Below are 26,504 nucleotides of genomic sequence, written 5' to 3' on the forward strand. Positions count from 1 at the left end.
GGCAGATTCCTCAGAAAGCCTCAGACAGAGGGAGCTGGCACTGTCACTCTATATCACAGGACCTCGAACCCTTCTCCCTGGACTGAGTGAAGCAACATTTCTCAGTATTTTTATCATGGGGTTTGCTCAGCAGTTCTTTCATGCTTTCAAATTGCCAGACTTTTTAATAATTTAAATCTTTCCAGTCATTGTAGCAGAGTTCAATGATTAAAATAATCTATCAAAAAACAACTTCTTAAGACCTCTTGGCAGGTTTGGGAAGTGAAATCTAAATCTGCATTGCAGGGAGATCTGACTTCCATTAGGAGTGAATAACAATAGTCTTAAGCCACTGCACAGCTGAAATGTCATTTCCTCTCATTGAACTTTCTTTTGGAAACTATTGTTTTCAGAATACTAAAACAGGATAATAAAAGCAAGTCAAAAGAGAACAAAAGATTTTCATTCAAAATGTAGCTCTGTGCAGTACTCTGCAATCAATTACATAATACTGATATCATGGTGAAATGTCTTTAACTTAGTGAAAAAAGCTTTATTTCCAACTTTTCATCGCACAGTGCGCTATTCCTGTGCAACTGGCAGTCATGATACTTCCTGTAAAATTTACTCCAACTGGGTCAAGTCTTATGTTCATAATTTAATACAACTTTTCTTTAGGAAGAGAAGATGAGCACGAGCATGAATCATGTTGCCTTTAGATTAGTAGATGGACATGATTAATATTTGTCACTTTTAAGAATTGTACTGTAGTTATTCACTATGAGCAATACGGGCAGCAAAGCTGGCAGGCAAAATCAGTCCTGCTTAAAAACATGCTTCATGTGTTGTGGACTTAAAAGAAGACAGTGACCAACTTTGGTCAGATAGGGAAAAAAATCTCATCACATACAGTACAGTTATGGTTTGCAGTTACCTCAGCAAGTGCGTAATTTTACTATTGTTCAAATGCATTTGTTTTTTTTTTTCAATTACAGCTAATGGATGAGAAGTAATTTTTGCAAACAGTCTGCACCATTATCCTGGGAGCTTATAACATTCAATGAGCCACCTGAACACTGTGTTGGAGACACTTTATATTTAGAAAATCTGAATAGCCTTTTATGATTATGACTACATAATGGCCAGGTTTATATATTGTAACTTTTTACTTATCAAAATCAATACAGAGATTGTTTATAGCATACATGTTTATGCTCAATTATTGTTTAACCACTGCACGTTGCAGTTCTACACAACCGTGTTGTGTGAATGACTATGATTCATTAGTCATTAACAGAACATACATTTTTTTTGTTCTCAAGAGCTGAACTGTTTTTGGATACACATATTTATATTATTGAAGTTACAACAAGGAACAGCACCAGCATGAGAGATGAAATGGAACCAAGTGGAACAGGGCTCAGCACGCTGAGCGTATTTGCTGAAGTGACGTCACCTTCTTCGGAAATCTAGGCAGTGTAAGTCTCTGCCACAGCAGAGGACAGGTCTCTTGGCATGGCAGAGTTACCCACTGTCTAGGGAATGGGGAATGGGGCTGTGAGCGCTCAGAGCCCATGAGAGACCAGGAGTGAATTGCAGCAGGGACACAGATAGCTACATCTGCCGAGGTTAATCCCATGCCATTCCATCCAACAGAGGAGTTTTCTTCAGGAGTGTATATAATATAATAGTTACTCAAAGTTAGACTGGGGAAACACCTGTTCGAATGTTAGAAGCGTAGTGCATTAAGACCTTATCACCTACTGTATAAGGCTCTGCATGGCTTGGCACCTCAGTACCTATCTGAACTATTATCGCCCTACTCCCCACCTCGCAACCTTCACTCTTCTATTTCTGTTCTCCTTACTGTCCCCCAAGCCCGTCTACATTGTATGGGTGACAGGGCCTTCTCCTGTTATGCCCCCAAGCTCTGGAACTCTCTCCCCAAGGATATCAGAGTCACCTTCTCTAAACTCCTTCAAATCCAGACTCAAAACCCTCTTCTTCAGAAAAGCTTTTACTTAACTGGTTCTATTCTTCACCCCTCTGCTCTTCTTAGTACCACCACCCACGGTCTCCTCTATATATTGTAATTGTGTTTTATCTTGTGTATTCTTCTTTTTATTGTTTTTTGTCATCCTGTAAAGCGCTTTGAGAAGCCACCTTTAAAGGCGCTATATAAAATAAAGTTTATTTTTATTATTATTATTATTAAGAATTCCTTCAGACTCAGACCTCTAGCAAGGATGAAAACGCAAAATAAACATCTACATTAATTGGTAAATAAATAGAAAAGCTTGCACTGTTTTTAATTACCAAAAGTCTTGAATGCTAGGAAAAACATATTGACTATTGAAAAATGTAAAAAGTGACAAGCTCGGGCAAACATCTGAGCATTTAAAAAAATGCCATTCTTGCCATGTGCAGTTTTTGAGGGTTCTTATAAACCCATGATTGTAACCTCTGACATTTTTGTTGTTTCCACAGCCTACTGTATATGCTTTCTGGGGAGAAAGCGTTTTGTTCTGAGCTATACTCCATGTGTTCAAGGCCCGTAACTCAGAGAAAGCAAGGAGTTGATATAGCCAAGCCTCCAAGCACCATGCTGTGATTTTGATGATCTGAACGCAATGTGACAGACTTGTCTGTGGTGCCACCTGCCCCCTTACCAGGTAGTCCTGGAACACCCCTCACATGCTTATAAGGATTTCACATCCCACACAGCCAAAACTGCCAAGACTATGCAAATCTACATAACTTTTTCTATACTAATTTTTTCAAAGACACTGGAGTATTCCTCCTTATTTATCAATAATAATTTATCATTTGGGTTTTCAGCTTGAAAAATCTGTGTCTTTTCTGTGCTAGTTTTTCTTCTCTTACTTGATATTTTTATAATTCAGAGAATTATTGGCAATAGTTCTCAGTTTTTCAGATTATTTGAAGACTTTGCCTATGAATGCACAAGCTAAGGCTCTTTTTCCTTTTTGTTCAGTTTTAAACTTTTTTTTCTCTTAAAGTCTTTATCTTATCTTTCATTCTTCAGAGAATGAAGTCTGAAAGTTTGAGTTCAGTGGGCAAGGAAACAATTAATGGAGTTATCAGGCTATAACAAAATGGGTGTTTAAATTAAATGAAAAATATGTGTACTTAAAATCCAATTTATTGAACAGCTTTTATTTCTTTCATTTTTCTCACATTTCCATTTGGAATGCTGAATTCCCATTATCACAACAAAAAAGATTGTTTAAAGTGTATCTGAACTTATTGCCATTTGATTAAATGTATTTGTTTTTCCTTTCACAAATGCAGAAAGATATTATTCCACAGATACTATTAAGGATTTTCTTGAGAATTTTGTGTGCAGAATTTGTACTGTTGGTGAAGACTGTAGTGACAGTACTGCAGGCAAAAAAAATTGTCTTTTGGCAGTGTGTTTTTTTTTAATTCTCTTTCAAAATTTACCTTAAAACAATGGGAACCCCTGAGTCATGTTCTTAATGCAATTAAGAGCACGTAAATCCTATCAATAAAATCAGTAAATTTCCATATTCGAGCCACATTGGCTCATTAGGCCAGAGCTCATCCTGGTTTCCATGGTGTTAAACAGACTAGAATCTCCCCTAGGATGGGACATTGGTCAATCACAGAGCCTACAGCCAGCAAAAACTGATCGTCACTCACACACCTGGTAATAACTGGGATAAAGCACCTCATCCAAGGTACACAGCAGCATCTGCATCTGGGACTCAAGCCCACAACCTGTCTGTCATGAGACCACAGGCTTAACCACTGTCACCCAAATTTATCAAGTACAGCAGTTCAATTTTATTTGTATTTTCCGTTTCAGTGTAAAAAAAAAAAAAACACCTTACTCATTTTGGAAAAATATTGTGCACTCCTTGTCGTTTAATTTAAAGAACTGTAAAAAGAAACTTTACAATTAAAATTATAGTGGCAATTGAATGCCTTTCAGAATAATCCACCTTTAGTGGATTCTTTTGGAAACTTACTCAATAACAGTTAACAAGATTTTGAAATTAATGGTCCCTTTTCGACTAATTTACCTAATATGATAACCTACTCTTTAATTAGACTACTTCTGTCCCTTCCTGAAAAAAATAAGCAGAATGATCTAATTTGTTATCCCATGTATCTTTTTATACTCCACAGAGCACAGACACAAAGAAAAAAAAACACAAAAATAGGGAAAGAAACAGGGCAGGCAAATTCTGAAAATGACCTTGGATTTATAGTGGACTTCAAGAAAAATTAATTTTGAGACTGTAGAAAAGAAACAGTATAGTACAAACGTATTGTCCTAAGTAATTACAGATCTAAAAGGCGTAAGGTCTCAGTATGATTTACGATTATCATGAACATGCTGGTATGCCCTTAATAGCTGTGTTATGAAAATGCTGGTAATTGGAGTTTGAATCATTAAAAAGAGAAACATATCAAAGTATCTAACACAGTCTTATCTGTCAAAATTTTTTCACATTTGTCTCACCAATTGCAGTTGTCATTAGCTTATTGAGAGGGCCCAGGCACCCCATGACAAACTTTAAAACAAATCAAGCCTTTGATGAAAGGAGCAGTTTCCATTTGACCGTAAACTGTAGGAGTTTTACAACATGTTTCGCCGTGAACAAGCCCAATTAAGCTTTGCACAACCTATAATTTCATCCTCCCCTCTCTGCCAAGCAATCTCGAATCACATTCCACTGGAGATCCCAAGAACTTCTGAAACCAGCATTCAAGACAGGCTATTGAATGCTACGTCTTGCAGCTACACTGGCTAGACCCTGGACAGGATGTCAGTCCATCACACATGCACACACATGCACACACATGCACACTCTCACACCAGGGATAGTTATCCCAGATCCCATTTAACCTAACAATATATCAGAAACCCACACAATCATCCAGAGACAATGCAAACTCCACACAGGTACAGTAGCATCCTAGGAATCATGCAGATGCAATAAATTAAATTACTAAACTGATATTGAGGCTACCACAAATGGGAAAAGCTCTGCAAATGACGAAAATGTAAGAATTAAAACAGCCTTATTGTTTGCATGCTGAGCAATCATGTTAACTCCCTGCAGGTTTGCACACCTTGTTTACAGTGAGGAAGAGAGACTGGCAAGTTCCACTACCAGTTTGCTGATTAACGACACCAGAGCAATGCTGCGCTGGTGTTTCTGACAGATGTCGAGAGACCACAGATGTTGTCAGAACTTGCTGGCCTTGAATGGTGGTCATGGACTGGGCGATTTTGGTTCTTGGGCATCGAGGATGGACTGGGGCTTCTGGAGGTGGGAGGATGGAGAAGGAGTACAAAAAGATCGAGTAGAATAGGAGGAGCAGGGGGGCAGGATTGGAGTGCAGGGATAGGCAAAAGACTGAGCTAATTTAGTGTTACTGGTGTATTTCGATCTGTAAAGCTCATATAAAAATAAAAACAAAGCCCTCTTTCTGAGGGACAGCCATTACGACATTCTGCAAGGATGTGCAATATTTCCGAATCTGAGTCAAAACTCTCAGAATACAGGCACTATCCTGATTCTTCCATGAACGTGCCCAAAAAGTGATCATTCAATTTTTCAATCTTCTTTTTCAATATCTTATTGCCTTGTCTTGCTTGTTAAAGAGTCTTGCCACGTTGCCGCACCACACACCACGACCTAGCCCAGATATTCTAGAATCTAGAACAAAAGAGTCTCAATAAAGAAAACAAGTGACATCAAGAGAGAACTAGCCTGCACAGATGACTAGAAAGATTGTAATTAAGCTGTTTTCTTTCTCTAACATTTCCTTGACTGCTCAGCATAACTTCACATAAAGGCTGTTCCATGACTTATTTTTGAGGTCCCAGAAAGTATAAAGTGTCTGTAACCTCTGAAATGACAGAGGAATGCTAACATTTCTACATGTGTTTAAATTTGCCCACCAAAAGGCCAGTTTTCATAAAATAGTGTAAAAAAATATTTCAGTGGGTCTGAAAGAGCAGTGACTGTGTTAAATAAAACAACATGTTGAAAGGTGTAATATGCACCCTTTCACAGAGATAGCACTCACACACAGAACATGTGGTGTGCCTTACAATGAAATCCACCGTCTCATCCTAAAATGGGCATTCTCTTTGTGCAGCCAACAATACAAAACGGCACCCCATCACAAATGCATTCACACTGCCATATAGGTCAGCTTGACCTTCTTGAGCATGAAAAAGTACCTGACACACAGCCAGAAAATGCTCTGGCTAGATAGCCTCATTGTAAGGGTGGATACAAACAGGCTCATTACACTGCACAATGTTTAAATTCTAGTTTTTAAGGAATTATCAGCCCTTCATGGGCCACAGCTGCAGTGTTTTGGATTTCAGAGCTTGATCTTGTGATATGATTCTCTAGAATATCTGATTGGCCTTTAGTTGTCTTATAATCCCTGTTCACACAGTGACAATGAACCTGATTGGCAACTGATGAATTCATTTTCCTTTAGAACACACTGAGTCAACGAGCAACATGAGTGAACATAAATATACACAACATGATCACTGTATCACTATATCTGCAGTTTAAGAAAATCTGACAGTTTTGATTGTCAGATTTGTATATCAAATCTGGCTATATACAAAACATCAACAACAGTTCTCTCAGTACCTCTGTGAAAAGTAAATTCTACATAAGAATCAGCATGAGTCACTCTGGGTTTTGTTTCTGTCGTTTTCAGTTCCTCTCTTCTGACTCGCATATCTGCTTCACTGTCACCCAAGCTGATGCCCATTTCAACACCGTGTCTGGTGTACTTTCTTAAAGAATAAAAAAACAGTAAAGACTGAACAGAATCCAGCAAAGCAAAAATGAGCAACGCTGACACTGAGCGCATGCATGTGACACAACACCTAGCAGAAAAGGCATCATGACAAAAAAATTGCAGAGCAGTGTCTGCTGGCTTGGACTCACGCATCATATTGAATCACAGGCAGGCAAACAAAAGGCTGACATGTACACTACAGCAGGAACATACTGGAAAACTGAACAGTTTCTCTGTACTAGGGGTACGGATTCTTCTTTAAAAAGGCAAAAATCTGAATGAACCCTTAGGTTTTACCGTTACCTCTGGCTGATTTGTAATCAAGGAAGTAAAGGCATCCACCTTTTATCAAAGAGCCTCTAATTCCTCATAAGACCTACAGTATGGCAACCTGGAGTCTATCTCAGGGGTACAGTGAGGACACCGGGCTATCACAGTGAACACCTGCACAAAATTTTAGGAATACAATTTAACATAACCATCATGTCTTTGGAAGATTGGAAGAAACAGGTGAAAACACACGCAAACTGTGGGAGAACATGCAAACTCCCCACAGAAAGAGTTCCAGTCTGGTATGGAACCCAAGGCCCAAGAGCTATGAGGAAACAGCACTAACTGCCATTAAACTGTCCCACCCAAAAGAAAGTTCTACCAGATACATATTTACCTGCTGTAGGAGTATACTTTAATAGAGGAATATTTAAAGCATTTATCACAGATAAACCTAATTTCTTGCTTTTCCTTTTCACTTTTCCTTTGTGTCTCAGGGAGCTGTAGACTATTACTGAAATTAATGTTTAACATCTACTGAGCAGAGAGTCACAGCCTTCAAGCCTCCTAAATCCGTGCTTTTGGATTCTGTACTTTACGTCTCAACTGTGCACAATTCCTATAACTCTGGAATCTGTTCCTTGGGTATGTGAGTAACCTTAGAATTTACTGTGATATAAAACCTTATGTACCACTAGTTGAATAAGATACAAGTTGATCCAACTTTTATTTTGGGGCGATACATCTGCTTCTCATAATTTTCTTCTCAAATTACATGATCACATCTTTGGAAGAGCAAAATAATTATCAGAGCCAAACTTTAAAAAGTTGGTATTTCAGCCTCCTGGGATATATTTCCTCTCTCCCTACTTCTTCTGTTATGTGGGTACATTTCCAGTATGGTCTGTGTGTAGACAAAATAAGGCAGATCTCTTTTCCACAGCTTTACAAATCAAAGCAAAGACGATTAGGGTACACAATAATGGTTTGCTCTGTTCCTCTTAGGTGGCCAAATCAAGCAAAACTGTAACTAAGCTGAAGAAAACTATGACCGTGTTTTCAGTCTTTGGTTTTGATGTGGACTGAATAAATTTGAAAAAAAAAAAGAATGGTTTATGAAATATAAATGCAAAATACCTAAATATTTATCTGGGAGTAAACAGAGCATCTATTAAGTGCCAGGTTGTGTCCTAGCACAACTTAGAGACGAAGCTGTTCTTCACAGGTGTGAGGGATATCCAGTGTCTCCACGACATATCCACTCCCAGTTCTCACTAATTAAACTCTCTGTCTTACTCCATTTTCCATTCTTTCTTGATATGGTTCCAACAGATCTCCTCAAATGGATGTGAGATGGTAGATAGTGGTAACATATTACAGTACTTAAGTACGCATGTACTTACATGACATCAGCAGAGCATTTACTCTCAAGTTGATTGCTGACAGAGTCAATGCAGGGCAGCATGGGACTGCTCTTCCCAAGATCTTTCACTTTTATAGTGCAATGTTTGCTACATTATAACTAGTATGACCAAAATACTGATTATCTATTAATACCATGATTTTAAAAGCATCATGGATATTTTTTACCAAACATTACTGGTTCCAGTTCACAAACGGAATACTGCAGAGTATTACTTTGAATTTCCAGATCCCACATTGCTACATGTAATCACATGTATTTGGTCTAAATTTTAATAGAAAGCAACTGCAAGTCTAATCTTAGTGCCACTTGATATTGAGCCAAAACCGACAGATTGTACCACTTTTGTTCAGAAAAGTATATACCATTAAGTGCATATTATTGTTACTATGGTATATATGTATTACTGTCCCATACATGTTGCACAATCTTCTCAATGGGATTCGATTGCATCGTTATAAAAGTACTTTCCCAATCAGAGGCTTAGTCACAGCACACAAATCTGTTATTACCACAATTTCTGTTTTCCTTCGAGGAAATTTCTCTTAGAGTAGAATCTTTACTGGAGGAGCATTTCTGTCATCTTGCTGTTTCATCATTCTTAGCTCCTTTTTAAGAAATCATTTTACATGTAGCAAAACACACTAAACTGAAATGTCAACTGCGCACGAATGCAGTAGATCACTTTCAGACATTTCAGCCAGGCCTACCTATTCATTCATGTCTCTCTTACACTTCCAATATTCAGTTTTTCACTTTGTTCTTTCATTGGAAATCAAAACCACACAACATCATAAAACACGGCTTTCCAAAGACATTCTTTTTTAAAACTCCTTTTTTATTATCTTTCGTCAGGATCCATGTCCAGAAACTTCAGTCTGAGTAGTATCTCCGAACTGCAACAAGATTAGCTGAGATAATTATGTGGTTAAACTCTATGGTATTTTAAAGCTGGATTTTGTAATGCTTAGTCCAGTGGGTGGATATGTGTACATAAGAACAATAACTTTATTCAAGAGAAATTTGTAGGATCTGTTACAATATTCACTGCGGCAGCCTGGATTGGTAATTTTAATACACAAAATAAGAACAGACTGAGCAGGATTGTGAGGGTAGCCAGCAAAATTATTGGTGGACGACAGCTACAACTGTCAGACATCTACATTGAACAAATAGTGTGCAAGGCAAATATAATCACTGACTGTCATGACCACCCCTTGCACAGTGAATTTAACCTCCTTCCATCTAGGTGTCAATTTAGACTACATGGATTAAAATGCAATAGAACTACAATTAAGTTATCATTTATTGCCATGGCTATGAACCTGCTTAGTCTGGACAACTTACTGTATGTTTCACTTTATTTATATATTTATTATTTTCCTTCTCATCATAAATGCATGCTTCTTATTTGTTAAAGGGTTCGTTGTATTTTGTGTCTTACCTGTCAACAAAGGAAATTTCGCATTTGGGACAAAAAAAGGAAGCAGGGGATCTCCTTAATCTTCGATTTGATAGACAAGTACATCAATAGTTCAAGGAATTGAATTGATAATAATTAAGAAATCACGTTCTAAACTCTGCCAAATGAGAATCCTTGAGGCACGGGGACACGATTTACATCTCTCTTTATGTGAAACAACATTCGGACAATCTAATATTGCATTTTTGTATAGTGCTATTGAAATTTCATTTTGAACTTATTGGTTATCAATAAACAAAGTTTATTAAAGACCACTCTTGAGCTTAGAGGGGTAACAAAAGACGGTTCTCTAGAGACGTAAAGACACAAAAAAATTTCAGGGAAATCTGCTCTGCTAGAGAAAAAAGTGCTAGAGGCGCTGTGTTCTCAAATCTGGAACACGGTCAAAGGTCGTCTTCAACAGATTACAAAAAACTGCTTTGAATTGAACGTGTCTGAACCGTTTCAGGTGAAAACGTACAGTATCTGCAAGATTCGCGTTAATTTTTACGTGGGGCTCTTTAAGCTTTAATTATAGTTCTTCGATTAATATTGCTTAGGGGTAACTGCCAACATAACCTTAATGTGGTAGGACTTCTGTTGTAAAAATCCGTGGCATATTACAGTAAAAGAAAATAATATACATCTACATACTGTAGTGCCTCAAAACAAAAGTACCGTCTTTCAACACTGAAAAGGTGTCTATATACTCTGTGTAACTAAACACTATTAAATCGCCAGTTCAAAATAAATACTTGTTCCGATAAAATTTGACTTTAAATTACTAAACCGAGAAAACCTGTATGCTTCCCTCAAATACTAACATGAAGATGAGAATCACTTTAATCCCGTCCTTTATTTGTCCTTCAGGTTGTTCTCAGCATTTATTTAAATTAAGCATTCATTTAATTTATCTACATTGAGAAAATGTTTATAGGCAAGCTCTCGGTTTACATGGAGCGTCGAGCACACTTATGACCCAGTTTTTATTTAACGGTTTGAATTGAACGTACTGTATTTACTGCTACCACTTCAGCCGATATCGGTAAAGCAAAAATGCATGGAGACGTTTAGCATTCACTTCACGTACACTACGGCACATAATCATCGGCTCACAAAGGGCATTCTCGCACTGGACTGTATTATTTCTAACTACTGTACTATGAAACACAGTACATGTAAAGGCATGATTGTAGATGATGATATTAACAATCCGGACATCATATTTTTAATAAAGCAATACAACAAAACACCTATGGTTAGAGGAACAGGCAGTGGATGCATTATTTTCAATATAATAGCAGAAATGTAGTTTTCGTTTAGGCACCTAAAAAGTAATCCTGGACAGGAATAATAGTCCTCACAAAATAAAAACATTGCGCCCATGCAACAGTCACTTGTTAACGTGCAGCAAATTATATCTCATCATGCCAGGGAGCAGAAAATTGCCCGACAGCAAGGAGAAAAACACATTTAACGCAATCGAAGTGTCAAAGAAGCCAAGAGACCTGGTGTGTGATGATACAGCCCGTGGAATCGAGGTTTGCAATGGTCGCTCCAGTTCCCTGGAGTCTCGAGCTAACTTTCTGCGGCGCCCGATGGGCTCTAGATTGACTGGAAATTTACGTGCTGTCCTTTAATCTAGTCAACAACAAATGTGTCCAAAAAGTATTAAATGTCAGGGCGTAAAATATACAATACTGTAAAAAGATGCGTGTGGGTTATGCATAAGAATAGGCATGTACTTACACAGACATAAATGTGTATATATACAGCAAGCTGTACTAATCTATAACAACTGCCGGCGTGAAAGGGAGCAAGCTTCTTGCATGCACCAAAAATATTAGTACAATATTCGGGTCATCGTTTTTCACTTGTAGAGCAGCACATTCTCATGAATCGCACTGTGTAGTAGGCTACTGTAGTTATTTACACGACTGTTCCTTTTAATTGGGTTTCCTGCTAGTTTACCTTTTAAGGTTGTATTGCGCCTAGTGTGATACTGTACGTGTAAACACTAATAACCAAACCAAATAAAAATAAACCACTCTTCGGAAAATGTACATAAAACGGCGACGCAGTCGAGAAACGAGAAGTGTATCCGATCCATGTGTACATGTACATAATTATTTTGCACGAAGAGAATGGCACAACGTATTATAACACTGTCTGAAGGCATCCTAAACAATATAGCAAGGGTTTCGTGTTAAGGTGTTAATAGACCCATGATATTCTATTGTAAGAATATCATATGTGTAAACTGCATCTTGTAACACGCACACTTGAGTCGCTTAAATCCTGAAATTGCAGTTTAGTCTAGTAAGCAATAGCTTAGTATTGGAGTTAGAAGAAGAGACATGCCTTTGGACTTACCAGGGTCACTCTGTCTTTTCCGAAATGTCAAGGTATTATGTATTTTCCGCAAATCAGATCCCGTGATCACAATCCACGTCCCGGCATATATACCACAAAATCACGTAAAGAATAAGCAGGATGGCGAAAATGAACAAAGCTACCAAAATAGCCTTGGTCACCGGAGATATGAGAGACTGCATGTCACCAGAGCAGCGGGAGAAGAGGACTATTTACAACACTTATCAGCGCAATGATGGACAGCGGCTGTTACAACTGAAGACCAGACAACCTTTAGTATCTGCATTGGTTCGTGCCAACTTGAGGAGTCAAGAAGATACGCCGCGGTTCTTCGAAAACATCGTTAACGTCAAAAGCCACAGATCCCCGTTTGTCCATTAGCAATGCATCATCCACGAGTGACAATCCTTGCTGGCGGCATTCATTCATTCATTTGCTTTGCAAATCTGCCAGTACCGCTTGCACAACAGCCAGGTTTCCCCCAGTGTAAAACCACCGTGTTCTCGTTTTAGTGACAGAAGTAGTGAGAAAACGGCGCTTTTCTTAAAAAGGGAATCCATGAAAGTTTGATCTTTCGAAAAGAAAACGTAAAAGTTGCGGTCGACTGTTGTTGCGCTCTTCTGCTTCGCCTCTGGAAGACGCTGAAGCGACGCGGAGATGTGAAACAGGTTGATTAGTATTCTGCAAAGGGGCTCTTCAAAGCGGCTTGTCGACTGCACGTGACGGAGGTTTCTTAAACGTGCCAAAGGTGTGCACAAACGGCGCACTGTCAGCACGCGACACAATGTTGTGTCGAAACACTCCAAGGCGTCTGCACCACAACCCAGACAAGCGTGGATCAGCAGGTGCATGGCATTGAACAGTCTCCTGTTCGCAGTACGTAAAGAAACGACACCTCCAAGCCAAAGTAGACTCTGTCTCCACGATGTAGACTCTAAAGTTGCAGTTTTTTAACCTTATTCTCTCGACATTATAATTCATCCCCTCTATATTGAACATAAAATTAAATATGGCACGTAGGCTAAAAACAAAACCTAAATGGTAATTAATAGGAACACTACATTATTCCTCGTTTTCTTTACCTGTCAAAGAAAGTACGACTGGAACATGTTTAGGCAGAATGAGAAAGTACTGGAAAGTACAGGAATTGGTGACTCGTCTTTGAGCTGTAAAACTTAGACACTCATAACATGCCCAATAACTATGAATACAAAGTTAAAATGTGGTACAATAATGCAATTCCACTATGTGAATAATAATAATAATAATAATAATAATAATAATAATAATAATAATAATAATAATAATAATGTTTCATATTTGTTCAAAGAAGAAGAAACTATGGCTCTCATTTGTTGTAATAAAATGCATTTAACAATATATTTACAGATTATGTACCGTTTTGAGGTTTAAAATGAATACTAAATGAATAAACTAGTCATTTCCATCTGTCATTGACCAAATGGGCAAGTTTAAAAATAAATAGGTTGGATTCAGTTACCTGGTTTTCTAGTCCTGGAACGCCACTAGGTGGCGTATTATAGCTTCCATGAAAATAAATTGACATTTAACTGCACGGGGATAAAGCATATGCAGATACAAGATTAAAATAACTGTGACATAGCTATAATACTGGAAAGATAAACATGAACTGTAGTAATTTTATAGTGATAACATAGCAGCTGGCTATTTCTACTCTATTCTTATTCGTACACTCGCCCCGCCAATTTTAGGAAGTTTTGGTGAAATTGCCCATGGTACTGTAGTTTAAGAAGGTAAAAAAACTTTTGAACTACAGTAGATGCGAATAAAAAATACCATAATGATCCACACGCCTGGAAAGGAGTTGTGATGCTTTGAGATTTAATTTAATAAAAGAATCAAACAATTTGATTTTTGCCTTCTGCAATGTTTTCTGCATGTATTTTATTTGTCCTTGTTTATTAAGAGCTTCATCAGCTGTGTCAGGACACAGTCCATCCGAAATTTGAACCTGAAACCTGTCACCTTTTCACATTCATTAGATCAGAGGAAATGCAAAAACCTTTGTCTTCGTAGCGCAGCAACATCGCAAGAAACGAATGATGATTTGAATCGTTTTGGATTTACGATGTTGATTAAATTACACTGTGACAGATAGTCTGGGATTAGACAAACATTCTTCCCCACATTAACAAATCTAATCCCAGAATTCCCACAGCTGCCAGAGTCAGAACAGCTCCCAATCCTACTGGGAGAGGGGGAAGAGAACTCAGTTCAACTGGCAGCCCAGTATGTGATATTCTGTCACAGCCTGAGGAACGTTGAGTCTCTCAGCAGTGCACCATATGTCTATGTGTAAATGTCTATAGATTTTGTGTTAATTGTATATTCATTGATCATGCCAATAAAGTTTATTGAATGTAATAATTGAATTGGAATTCCGATGAGTGAACGACTGAAAGACATCACCTGGGCCCGAGTCACGGCAGCTCATCCCTAACAGGAGGAGGAGCGACTTCGCCTTTTACGATCCATCTGGAATTCGAGAAACCGAACAGAACCGTCCGTTTGTGTCGGTCACTGCCGCATAAGTACTGTAGAACTTGTACCATCCAAAAATGAGTAATATGGTAAACTATAAAGATATGCACCTATTCCAGTTCATTTGTTTTTTGTCCAGCCGTCTCTCATGTCATTTGGTGTGGACAGTTAAAACTTCCCTATGGAACACAGATACACCTGAATCTTTTTAATATCCTGTTTGTACAACGCTGAATCTCAATTTGCAGCGCAACACAGTGAAAGCTCTTCGACGGGGAGTAGGGAGGTGGTGTTGGACAAGTTAAATAAATGAAGGTTATCCTTCCTCTTTAAAAACTTTCAGGTCATGTTTTTATAAAGTACATTTGGATCTTGAAAGCGCTTCATTAAAAACAGTCTCCTCCCATATTTGTTCTCTTTCTCTCAAGCTTGTTTTTTCATGTGTTTCCAAAACAGCCATCAGTCTAGTGGATTATAAATGAATAAAACCATTTTAAGACATATGAGTATGAGTCATGCTTTTTAAATGTATTAAAGAATGCACCCATGCACAGAACTCCTCCGCCCTCGACAGAAGTTAAGGGGGTATAAAACAGGCCAGCATTACTGTGCTTTAGTAACCATTACTTTTATTTATGGTGTGCAGTATGCATGTCAACATGTGTTTCTGGGCATATATATTTATGGGTGAATCAGTATAAAATACATTATATCTAGGCTGAACACTGCCTTATCCATTTCTTGAATAATAACTATTCATGATACATAACATCAAAAAGTGAAAAGCAAGCTGACCACTTAAAAATGGGTTTCTTAATAAACCTATAAGCTTATTTTTTCTTAGAAGCGCAATGCGTTTATTATAGGCTCATACAGAACTTAGTTAATATGCAATTAACAGTTTTTAAAAATACCTGTAACAAACGATTGTCTTTTGCTATTGTTTACGTTTCACTATGGTTACAACAAAAGTGTCAGGAGCAAGATGGGATGTCGGATTTAGAAAGATGCGTTTTTCGTGCCCAGGCTGAACTTCTAGTTGTGTTGCCGTCTTTTGAGTACTTTGCATTGAGTACATTGAGAATTATTATTCAAACAGCATCTTCACTTTCTTACACCAGGCTAGACTATCCCCAACGCGAAAAAAAAGGAGCCCTCGAGGCCAATCGCAGGAATTAAAATGTATGTCAAAGATGTAGCATTCCGATAGGTATTTGCAGGGCACTCGTGTACAGTATTTCAGCATTTACTGTAGTTCCGGTGGAGTCTCTGCTTTAATATATTTTTTTAGAATTTGCACAGGAGGAAAATTTTGTATCCCTGTCAAATTCTTTAAGTATTAAATTTAAAAAATAATAAGAGGAGACAGAAGTCCATAGATAAAAATACAGTCTACTAGACTAAATTAACTGTGTTAAAGGTGCTTCCCCTCGTTTGTGCTCCGTATGTCTATATGGACATATTGCAGGACGTTTGTAGAAGGAGCTCTGAAATGTCTCTCAAAAAAGCAGAAGTTCACTGTGCCCTGCCCAAATTAAAATAGATAGATACTTTATATATATTATACTTTATATAATATCCCGCCATCCCAAATGTCTGCATCTCCCATAAACTGCAAAGAGACAGTAAAACACGAGTTAGAACTGTTTATGGAACTGTTTACAGAAAACGTTGCCAACAATTCCTGATCATACAGAACTTTTAACGTGTTTCGGGTTAATCGCAACGCAATGAAAACAGCGTACAACCAGGGGATCCCGAGATTGCACAGTACTACTGTATATAGTAGGCATCTCCGTGCTAATTCCTCATGTTTGTTAAAACTGACCCTGCGTAAGCAGCTGCTACCTGTATTAAATGTGCTGTAGGTATTTCTCACATTGTGAACCGAAATACCTGGGGCTTTTTTTTTTGGAGAGGGCGAGGCCGGGGCAACGCCTTCCTAGTTTTACCCGTCTGTGAGTGGAGCCACTGACTGACGAGTTTAGTGGGCATAGATGTCTGCGATTGGGTCATAAACCGGTCTGTCTTTAGTTTGGGTGGAGGAGGTAACCAGGACTGAATGTTGCCAGCTCCCTGCTTCATGTTTCATCTTTGTTTGACAAAAGTTTGTTTTTGAAAGCGTCACAGCTTTGTTGGCAAGGACTGGGAGTATTTTTTTCAAAGCATTACTTATGCATATTTAGATTTTATTTTATATTTCTAAGTTTTACAAAGCGGCAATGAAGTACTTAAGGATTTTACTATTCGCAATTCTGACAATCGTAGCGCAAGGACAAGGTGAGTATTTGGAGTTTATCAATATATGAAAAATAAAAAGACATCTTTCTTAACTTTTGTCATTTAAACGTAATGTACTTAAGGACAATGAATAAGACATAAGAGTGAATATGAATACAAACTTTCCACTGCCTTTAGCCGTTGCTGTAGTTATAAAAATAACTTCATAGTGAAGTCATGCCTCGGGGGTTTTACCAGTTCTCTACATGGGTTTTGCACGGAAAACTCCCAAAGAAAAGTAAGAAGTATCTTGAAAAACTGACGACGCCACTAATCGGAGTAGATTTTATTTTTTAAAAACATACGATACATATTTAGATTATTATCATTTAGATTAGGTTACTGAAAGCGGTTTTGTGTGTGTAAACATGCCTGTATAAGTTAAAAAGGTGTACCGAGAAGTACGCAGCATGCTGAGGCAGAGACGAACGGCTCGAAGAGGTGTGACCCGTTCAGTCATGTTTTTATTGAAGGAAAAGTTTCATTTTTACCCAGTAACATTGGTTATTCGTATATATTTAAACGTCCACACCGAATCTCCCACACAGCACAGCAGTTGAACGCAGGGAGAGCACTGCAGATTTCCTTGGTGCTACGAGTCTGCCAACTTGCATGGCGCTACAGAGTCACTAGCCTCTAGAAACGAGCGTTTTTCATTTGCAGACTGGAACAACTGGAGACAACAAGCTTTTCGGTCCGAGGAAACGTGTGACTATTGTGATGAGCCTTGAACTTGTGTGAGCACGGTTTCAAGTTGCGATATATCAGTGCGAATAATCAGTAAATAAACATTAACCTTCACTCATTTGTTGGTACTACGCTTCGAAGCTTTTCGAGAGATCAGCTCGTTTTGGTATTTGCGGAGTACAATAGTTAACATGTCTAACAAAAGTAATGCTAAAACGTTGTAAATACAAGTGCCTGCATTACTGAATAGACACATGAGACTCATACAGATGCAGAAAAACCTTTTTACTCCTAAGCATTAAAAGCGTTTTCACTCAGTTTCTCATTTCCGAATGGGCTAGGACGTACAGTAGCTGGCATACACTTGGTTGTTACATTTTAAAAAATCATTAACATATATTGATACCCTAAACACTGTAATGACAAAAATTATATTAAAAGCCCTGGCTTTAAAGATAATCACAATGTGCTGTGATTTTTTTTTTCAGCAGTACAACAGATCATGAGATGAGCCCTTTAAGTTCATTTAATATAGTTGCATCAAGTCTCTTCTGCCCTTTTCTGTTTTGTTTTTGCTTGTTAGACTAAAGCTGTTCCAGTAGTTACCCAGTGACTGGGAAGAATGAGACATGAAGGTCTGAAGACAATTAAAGAAACCTGAGTCAGCCAGCTGGGTGTTGTAGTGACTCCACCCTTAGGATGATTCATGAGCCTGAGGGCTTTCATAACCCTGCAGTCTTGCGCACTGGCACTTAGGTGTGGCTGGTAAGCTTTGTGGAACAGTCTTTAGTGAACTTGTGTGAGGTTCTACATGTGTATTCTCGGCATACTACAGACACAACGCCAGTTTATTATGGTGTTTTGGGTCATTTCCCAGTGTTATTGGTACCGTGATTAGCCCAAGGAAAATATCTGAAGAAAATCACCCCTGACATTAGGTTGTAGGCTATGTATTTGTGTATTTGTTCTATTAATCTTTGTGGTCAGTGTTCACATTTAGATGGTTGTCTTGCTTCCTGATCTTGGAATGTACTGTACTGTATGTCTGTGTGGCATGAGAAGATAAAAAAAATAAACCATCAAAAGATTTCCTTTGAGTGCCACAGAGCTACGGCTATGAATTTGACTACACGTTCCATTACCAGAAGGAGCATTAAGAAAAGTCAATGTTCTAAAAATATTCTAGTATTTGTTGTATTCTCTTTTGATATGTTTGACACTTATTAATGTCTAAAGAAGTATCCTGGGTTCTAGTCCTGAGAATTGTTTAAATTGTTAGAACTTTGAAAGTTAATGATATCTACTACTTTCTTTGCTTATGATGAGGGATACTTCAGACTGTGATTTAATGGGAGAAATCAGATGACCTGGACAGTAAACAGTTTAAGTGCAAATGGCAGGCATGCTTCAGTGGATAGATTTAGATAACTCACAGGCATTTTACCTAGGTCATTCCATAGGTCACATACCTGGGCCTTTCTCTGCTTAATGTTTTCTAGTGTAGAACAATTGGGAGCATGGCTTAAAATGTGTCTTTCTCATTAAAAAAAACATAAGAACAACTTAGAAATAACGCTATTTCATAAGTCATTACTGTTCCTTTAGAGTCGATCAAAGGGATTATAGTGTCTTACTTCCTATCCTGTAAAGGTTTTAAAATGTTCTTCCTTTTATGGTCTAGTGTTTTGCATCTTGCACTATCTTGAAAATAGTTTTTAAGAAAGAAATTTCAGTGTAAACATTTTTTTGCTGTAATTCTAAATAATTAGAGTTTAGCTGCAAAAGACAAAGATCCCCCCTCTCTTTGTGAGCCCATCTCTCCGATTCCCTCAGATGCCAAGTTGTATGTAAGCTTGTACACCGCAATCTGACAGGCCTTATTAAATGGCATCTCGTTTTTTCCTCCACATCATTCATGTGGCTATAGGCATGCCTTCGTCCTGTCCTTTTGTTTTTCTGGGCACCAAACAAAAGCTTTGTATAAATGTCTGAGATTGTGGATCACGAGAGTCTGGGATCACGGAGTCTAGGATTAATATTTTGTGCATTACTTTGCAAAAGGTTTCAGAGCAAATATGGTAGGAACATGAGTAGCATAACATGTTCAGGAAGATAAGTGACATAAACGTTTTATGTTATTAACAGTTTGCCATTTCTGGGGGCTCATCTCAGGGGTGACCCCTTCTGCCACTGTTCTTTGCCTTGTTTTTGGAACCAAGAGCTCAGGCTGTTGGTTCATCCATGATTTCTATTCCTGGGTCAGTTAGCAATGCAGATACCGTTATATTTAGGCCACCCCAGCTGCATATATAGTTACTGTGTGCTGTATGTGGCCAAACCCTGCTTCTCCTGCTCTTCTTTTGACGGTTTTGGTTAATGTCTGCAACACTACCATTTTAGTTTGCAGTGGAGCCAATTGCTGTAGGTTGTGACACTAGGTCAAATACTTCAGACACCTCAGTATTGTGGATTGCTTTTCTTTATTGGCCATCATCAGTAAATGGCTTTAATAACACTGATAAACTATTCACCTCTAACATGATCAGACGGGCTCATTTTTCCACTCTCTTCAAGGTCGCCTGTCAATATTTAAAATGAACGTGCACCTCGAGGGAACTGTTTTAGTTCTGTGATGCCTCTTTCTTTGTCTTTGGAGCATCGGGATAGATCGCATGCTAGAATTCCTAATGCCATATGGGAAAGGGTTGAGCGGCCGTTAAATTTCTACATTCTGCAGAATGTGAAAGATCTGTGGGATAACCAGCTCTGCCAAACCTTACATTTCATTTCTGTTCCTTTGTTTAGCAAGCAATGTCTGGTTTAATGCTGGCATTCCTTTATCTTGGCATCTTCTTGATGAAGGTTAAGTCTCCCAATATGGGCTGAAAATTTAATCTGTACTGGTCTTCGCCTTATTTTGTAGATTGCATTTTGTCCTCGTAATTCTGCAATTAATTATGTGTCGTGGAAAGACTTACGATGTCTTGGAAAACATAGCATTACTACTCTTATTTTGATTTTTGTAGTCATGAACTCCTTATTAAATCAATTTTTCCTTCTTTCTCCTTTTCAATGTGGAATTAAACTCTACTTGTCCCTTTGCAGCTAACACACTGACACAGATCCTGACTGTAAATTATTACAGTTGAGTCACATTTTCCTGTCATTTCAATCTAGTAGCTGTTTTTGTTTCTCATGTTGCTTATTTTATATGGATCAGTGAATCAACATTAATGCTTCAGATGAACCTGTAAAGTAATCACCTCTCTGAAGGATCACTTATAGTTTTAAAGCATCTGTTGGATAAGTCACTCTTTTGATTTTTTTTTCTAATGCAACAATGCCTTGTAGAAACATAAAATCTGATAATATACTGTTTGTATTTAGCAAATACAAACACTATATTACCTAGAGATAAATCAAAGGGTCAAAGATGAATGGAATGTTATCTCCTTATTCTAAAACAATATATCCTCTAACCAGGATAGAACATTTTTAACTTGGGGATTCTTTAAGTACAGTAAATCAGAGTTACCTTTATAAACAGTACAGCAAGCTCTCTTATACAAGGTTCCAATAGTGAATAGTGAATCTGGTGTTTAAGGATGATTTGAACATGGTCCCCTCACTTGGCTCAGCTCTTCTCTTCTCTTTCCTCTCTCTGTCATTTCTCTCCTCCTCTCTTATGTGTTCTCTGTAGTTTCTCTGTCTTTTGCCCTGTGTTCCTACACAGTTGATGAGTCTTAATAATTTACAAAGAATTTAATGGAGAAAACATTCCAATTCCATCTGATCATTGTGTCTTACAGCTCAGTAAAAACCTTGTTCTTCTATACTTTGTTTTTACCCTGAAACCCAGAACTGCAAATGTTAATACTAGCTAGATGTTGACCATTGTCTCTAGATCCGGAGACACCTCAACAGCAACCTCCATAGCTGTAACAATATCTTTCTCAACATCTGTGCAAGGTCAGGCGTATTGAAATGGAGACCTGTCAGGAAGTTTAGACCGCTTATGAGATTAAAGGCAGGAATTGCCATTGTTTTTTCACATAGAGGCAATTAATGAGAATGTGAAAAGCAAGAGAGGCGTATCTGCAAAGTTGTTGTGTTCTGTGGCTGATGTATATGAATATATTAAAGGGGAACTGAAACACCTTTTTTTATATTTTGGGGTTAGAAAGAAACGACATTGATGAGCACATTTCACATCTCAATGAAAGCGAGATGTACACATTAACGTGTAAAACCTCCAATTTACATCACAAAATAGACAATTTCCAAGTATGCACAGTGCCAAATTCTTTGATTCAGTACGAGGCAACAAAAACTTCCAGTGACATGAAAAGGCCCCATTTCATTGTAAATGAGCAGTGAATACATCTCTTTTAATGCAATGGAAATACTGTTCCCAACTTCAAGAAGTATTTGTAAGTCTGCAAGCAGATCACAAAGTTCACAATTTTTTGCTCAATTCAAAATTTCAAAAAATTTTGCGATAATAATTATAAAACTTTATTTTATATAGAACCTTTAAAAGTGGCTTATCAAAACATTTTACAGAATGACAACAACAAAAAATACACAATATATACACAATGAAAATGAACAATGAGAGGAGACAGTAGATGGGGGTACTGAATATGATAGGAGAAAATGGGTATATAACAGAACCAGTTAAGTAAAGGCCCTTCTAAAGATTAAGGTTTTCAGTCTGGATTTAAAAGAGCTTAGGGAAGGTGACTCTTTGATATCAGTGGGGTAGAGTTCCAGAGCTTTGGAGCAGAAAAGGAGAAGGCCTGGTCACCCATAGACGGGCTTGGGGGACAGATAGTAAACCAGAATTAAAAGAGCAAAGGTTGTGAGAGTAGGACAATAATAGCCCAGGCAGGTACTGAAGTGCCAAGCCATGCAGACCCTGAAGGTGACACTAAACCTGACCGGAAGCCAGTGCAAGGACATAAGGATAGGAGTAATTTCGTTGCTTGCACTACACCTGGTTAGGATTCTGGCTGCTGAATTTTGGACGTACTGGAGTTTGTTCAATGTGGATTTAGAATCCCCAGCAGGTAGAGCATTGCAACGCTCATTACAGCATTACAATACGGAAAAAGACAAATGCTTGATCAGGTTTTCAGCAACAGTTAGCAATAACATAGGATGTAGTCTAGTGAGGTGAAAAAACAATGTTTAGACAATATGTTGCAAATGTGGGTCAAACATCAAGCTTGAATCAAATATTACCCCAGGTTTACAATTTTGACTGAATACAGTACTATCCACAGAAAAGCTTTCTGCATTTGCTTCACAAAGTTGATGGGGGGTACCGATGAGCATGAGCTCAGTTTTGTCATAGTTTAGATGAAGGAAATTTGGAGTTATCCATGTTTTTATGTGAAATATGCAATTTGAGAGAACAGACAATCACATCAGTGTCAGGTTTGGTATAGATGTAGATTTGAGTATTGTCAGCGTAGAAATAATAGTTGAGGCCATGTGATCTTAAAAGCTGAACGAGTGGAAACATGTAAATACCACCAGACTCAATGAGTCCAATTTCAGAGCAATGTCAGAAACTCCAAACACAGTATCAAGACAAGAAAATAAGATATCATGGTTAACAATGTCGAAAGCAGCACTGAGATCAAGAAGAATGAGGATAGAAAGAGAACCAGAATTAGTAATAGAATATAATAGATTAAACCCTAAATATGTCGTAACATGCATCTGCTACCTGTATAAATTCTATCAATTTTATAGTATTTTCTATCAGGTGTTCTTCTTGTGTGCATTTGTATTGAAACAAATATTGTTGGGTTAGCTCTCCATGTGAACTCAATTGATTGCTTCCCAGGTGATCAGGTGTCACAGGCAAAGTTTGTTAGATATTGTTTTCAGTCCTAAAAGTGAATACAATTCAACATTTAGATTGAAGTGTAAATTAATGTCAGGGAGTTGACTGTTGGTAACAAAAGAACTCTGTGCGAAGCCGAAGAGTTGAATCTTAGTAATCGAGAGAAGGTGTCCGAATCGCTAGGCAAGGAGTAGTCCGAGGTTTGTGAGCAAAAGTCAAAAGCCGAGTAAGTAGAACAACAATGGTACGTAGGGTAAGCTCTTCTCGAGAAGTCCTCAATAGCGAGCGAGGGGAAGATGTGCAGAGGGGGTTTAAATCGGAAAAAGAGTGTAAGCTTAATTAGGGCGTGAGTGCTTGCTGCGCGTGGGAATGCGATGGTGCTTGTGTGACAAAGTGCGGTTCGTGACAATTTAGGCACAGATGCCATTAATGCAGATACATAATATTTTCATTCCTTGTTTACTTTAGATAATTCAAATCAGGATTTGAACAGAGCAAGTTTGCCCTTCAGCTTGAAGCTGTTGATGGTTTAAATGTGGGTGCTAACCTGGCAGAAGATGGTCACCATCATGTGCTGTTTACAGTGCTGGAGAACTGAAGCTCTTATTATAAGAATTGTTTGAGCATGGAAGCTCTTAGGAGCATACTTAGGGATGGCTAAATAATTTTACTTAATAATAAGTATTTTAAATAATGCAGGAAGAATGGGATAAAGCAGCTGCATAACATGTTTAACAGTTAACAATATTTTCGTATTTGTTTCTAAGAAATGGAGTTGCACTAGCACAAATGTTCACTGCTACCTGTGCTAGTTTGGTTCAGTATTGAGTGAGATGAGTGTTAACTGTCATGTGAAAGGACAAGTAAGGTACTCCTGAGTTGCTGCCAATTTAATAAACGTCTAAAGTCCTTATGTTTCCCTTGTAAAACCTCTGAACATCAAGCTGCACAAAAGCAGTACAAGACTGTATATATTGAAGTCTTTAACAGCAAATATCCAGCAATCATGGTTTTTATTAATCACAGGACAGTTTTACATAATGTAACTTTTTTTTTCTGTGTACTACATATTTCCAGCTCGCGTGACTATTTCACTTGCTTCTTCCTGCAGAAGTTTCTGTACATTGGAAAAGTGGGTCATGGTCGACCACAGGCAGGCTGTTTGAAAGCTAACTTTGTGTAATGTAGTGTATGAGGGCACAGGATTCATTTATAGTTTTGCATAGTTGCATTTTGCATCTTTAGATTTAAGACTTACACAAATTGAGAGAAGTGAATTCTTAGTTTGGGACGGGAAGTGGTTATTGACAACATTGCTTTGACAACGTGATTGTAAACAGTTACAGTATATGACTAATGAAGACTAGTCAGGCATTCTAGTTCAGGAGTCTTCATTTGAAAACCTGAAGTGTTCTTGAACAAAGACCTACAGAGGCTTAAAATTGAACAACTTTGTCTTAAATGATAAAAAAACATTTTAATTTGAACTGTAAAATATGTAAATAGAATCTTTTTATATTATTGCACTTGTAAGGTAGTGGAGTTAGGGTTATGGAAGTGTTAGGTTTAAGATCTGGAAAGTATGTCTTTAACCTTATGTTAATTTCTGTTGATTTTCATACAGTTCCATTTATAATTACTGTTAGCTAAGCTGTAATTTACTGTAAATTAGTAAACATTGTTGTTAACCTGGGAAAAAAGCTGCCACTTTATTTTGTAATAAATGTTTCTTTTTCAATAAACATCTACTCCTGTAGATTTCCATATACTTTATGTAAGACTTTGTACTTGCCTGTGGCATGGGTTGTTTTCTTGTTTTTCATGCTGTAGTGGCTGGGTTTCTATGTTGTGACTCACAATGTGCCTGATCTGCAGAAGCTGTGAATAGACTTGCATGTGGTATAATGCAGGAAGGATTAGTTTAATCTGAAGCCACTTTAGCAGATTCATAGGGGCCTGAATAAAAGGGTTAAATTTAACCGGAAGACGTTTTTAGTAAAGTTAAAGTAAAGATGACTTACTGTATGCTCTAGCTTTGAAGTAGTCACAGTTTCCTTCCTAAAGGCTAGCATTTCCTGTGACATGAGCATAGTTTATCATTTCATAGAACTAATACAAGTACCAATGGTTCTGAGGTCCTTGATAGAAGGACATAAAAGAATATTTATAAGATGAAGAATTAAGATACATTCTAAACCACAAATTTACATAAAATACAGAAACCTAAAAAATTTTGGGCGTAGGTTTATGTAAGTGTAGACTGGTAAGTAGTGGCAATGCACTACAATGTCTGTAATGAGAAATGTGGTTTGTCACAGTAAACCATTCTCTGGTAGTTCTAGTTGCATGTTGTGTTTTTAGTTCAATTTGACGAATTACAATGTGTTGTTGGAACGTTTGCTTCCGGAACTGATGCAGTTGCTGTTGTGGAAGCGCAGCCTTTAATTCTAGGCACTTACACTACAAACAGTATTAACAGGTGTTGAATTGTATTCTTATATGAATTAATAATGTACCTAAGGATCTATCAAATTCTACCATCTGTCTGTTGTGCACCCTTTAGACAGTGAATTATCTTCCTAGCTGTGTTATCGTCTATTCGGCATGCAGTTTAATATTGTAATGTAAGAATGTGGGAGTGGGAAGAGCCGTGGCAAACACTGGTAAAAGCCGATGCCCTGTCTGAGGGGGCAGAGGCACGGGTGTGTGTCTAGCGAAAACCAAACAAAAAAAAAAGAATGTGAAAAATGCCCTGCTTTAAACAGCGGCATCCAGGCTGGACTGTCCCTATTCAGCGTGGTCCAAATTCACTGAAGCTCACTAAG

General features: G+C 37.9%; 2 protein-coding genes across 4 annotated transcripts in view; one reads left to right on the forward strand and one right to left on the reverse strand.

Annotated features, from left to right (window-relative positions):
• Nucleotides 1-12,996, reverse strand: part of LOC148676591 (E3 SUMO-protein ligase ZBED1-like) — a 29,025-nt gene extending 16,029 nt beyond the window's left edge. Inside the window, exon 1 of the mRNA XM_088609338.1 lies at nt 12,336-12,996. The gene's annotated coding sequence lies outside the window, so the exon portion shown is untranslated. The remainder of the gene's footprint in view (nt 1-12,335) is intronic.
• A 3,839-nt stretch (nt 12,997-16,835) lies between these two features.
• LOC148676592 (CD99 antigen-like protein 2) overlaps nt 16,836-26,504 on the forward strand; it is a 29,535-nt gene continuing 19,866 nt past the window's right edge. The window contains exon 1 of one of the 3 annotated variants that reach the window (XM_088609211.1): nt 16,836-17,138. In XM_088609211.1, coding sequence (XP_088465337.1) covers nt 17,081-17,138 — 58 coding nt within the window. In that variant the 5' untranslated portion in view covers nt 16,836-17,080. The remainder of the gene's footprint in view (nt 17,139-26,504) is intronic. The other 2 variants (XM_088609203.1, XM_088609198.1) reach the window with 2 other exon arrangements.

The sequence above is a fragment of the Lepisosteus platostomus genome, chromosome 2 (assembly GCF_059453375.1).
Source record: "Lepisosteus platostomus isolate fLepPlt1 chromosome 2, fLepPlt1.hap1, whole genome shotgun sequence".
In the NCBI taxonomy this organism is placed as follows: Eukaryota; Metazoa; Chordata; class Actinopteri; order Semionotiformes; family Lepisosteidae; genus Lepisosteus; species Lepisosteus platostomus.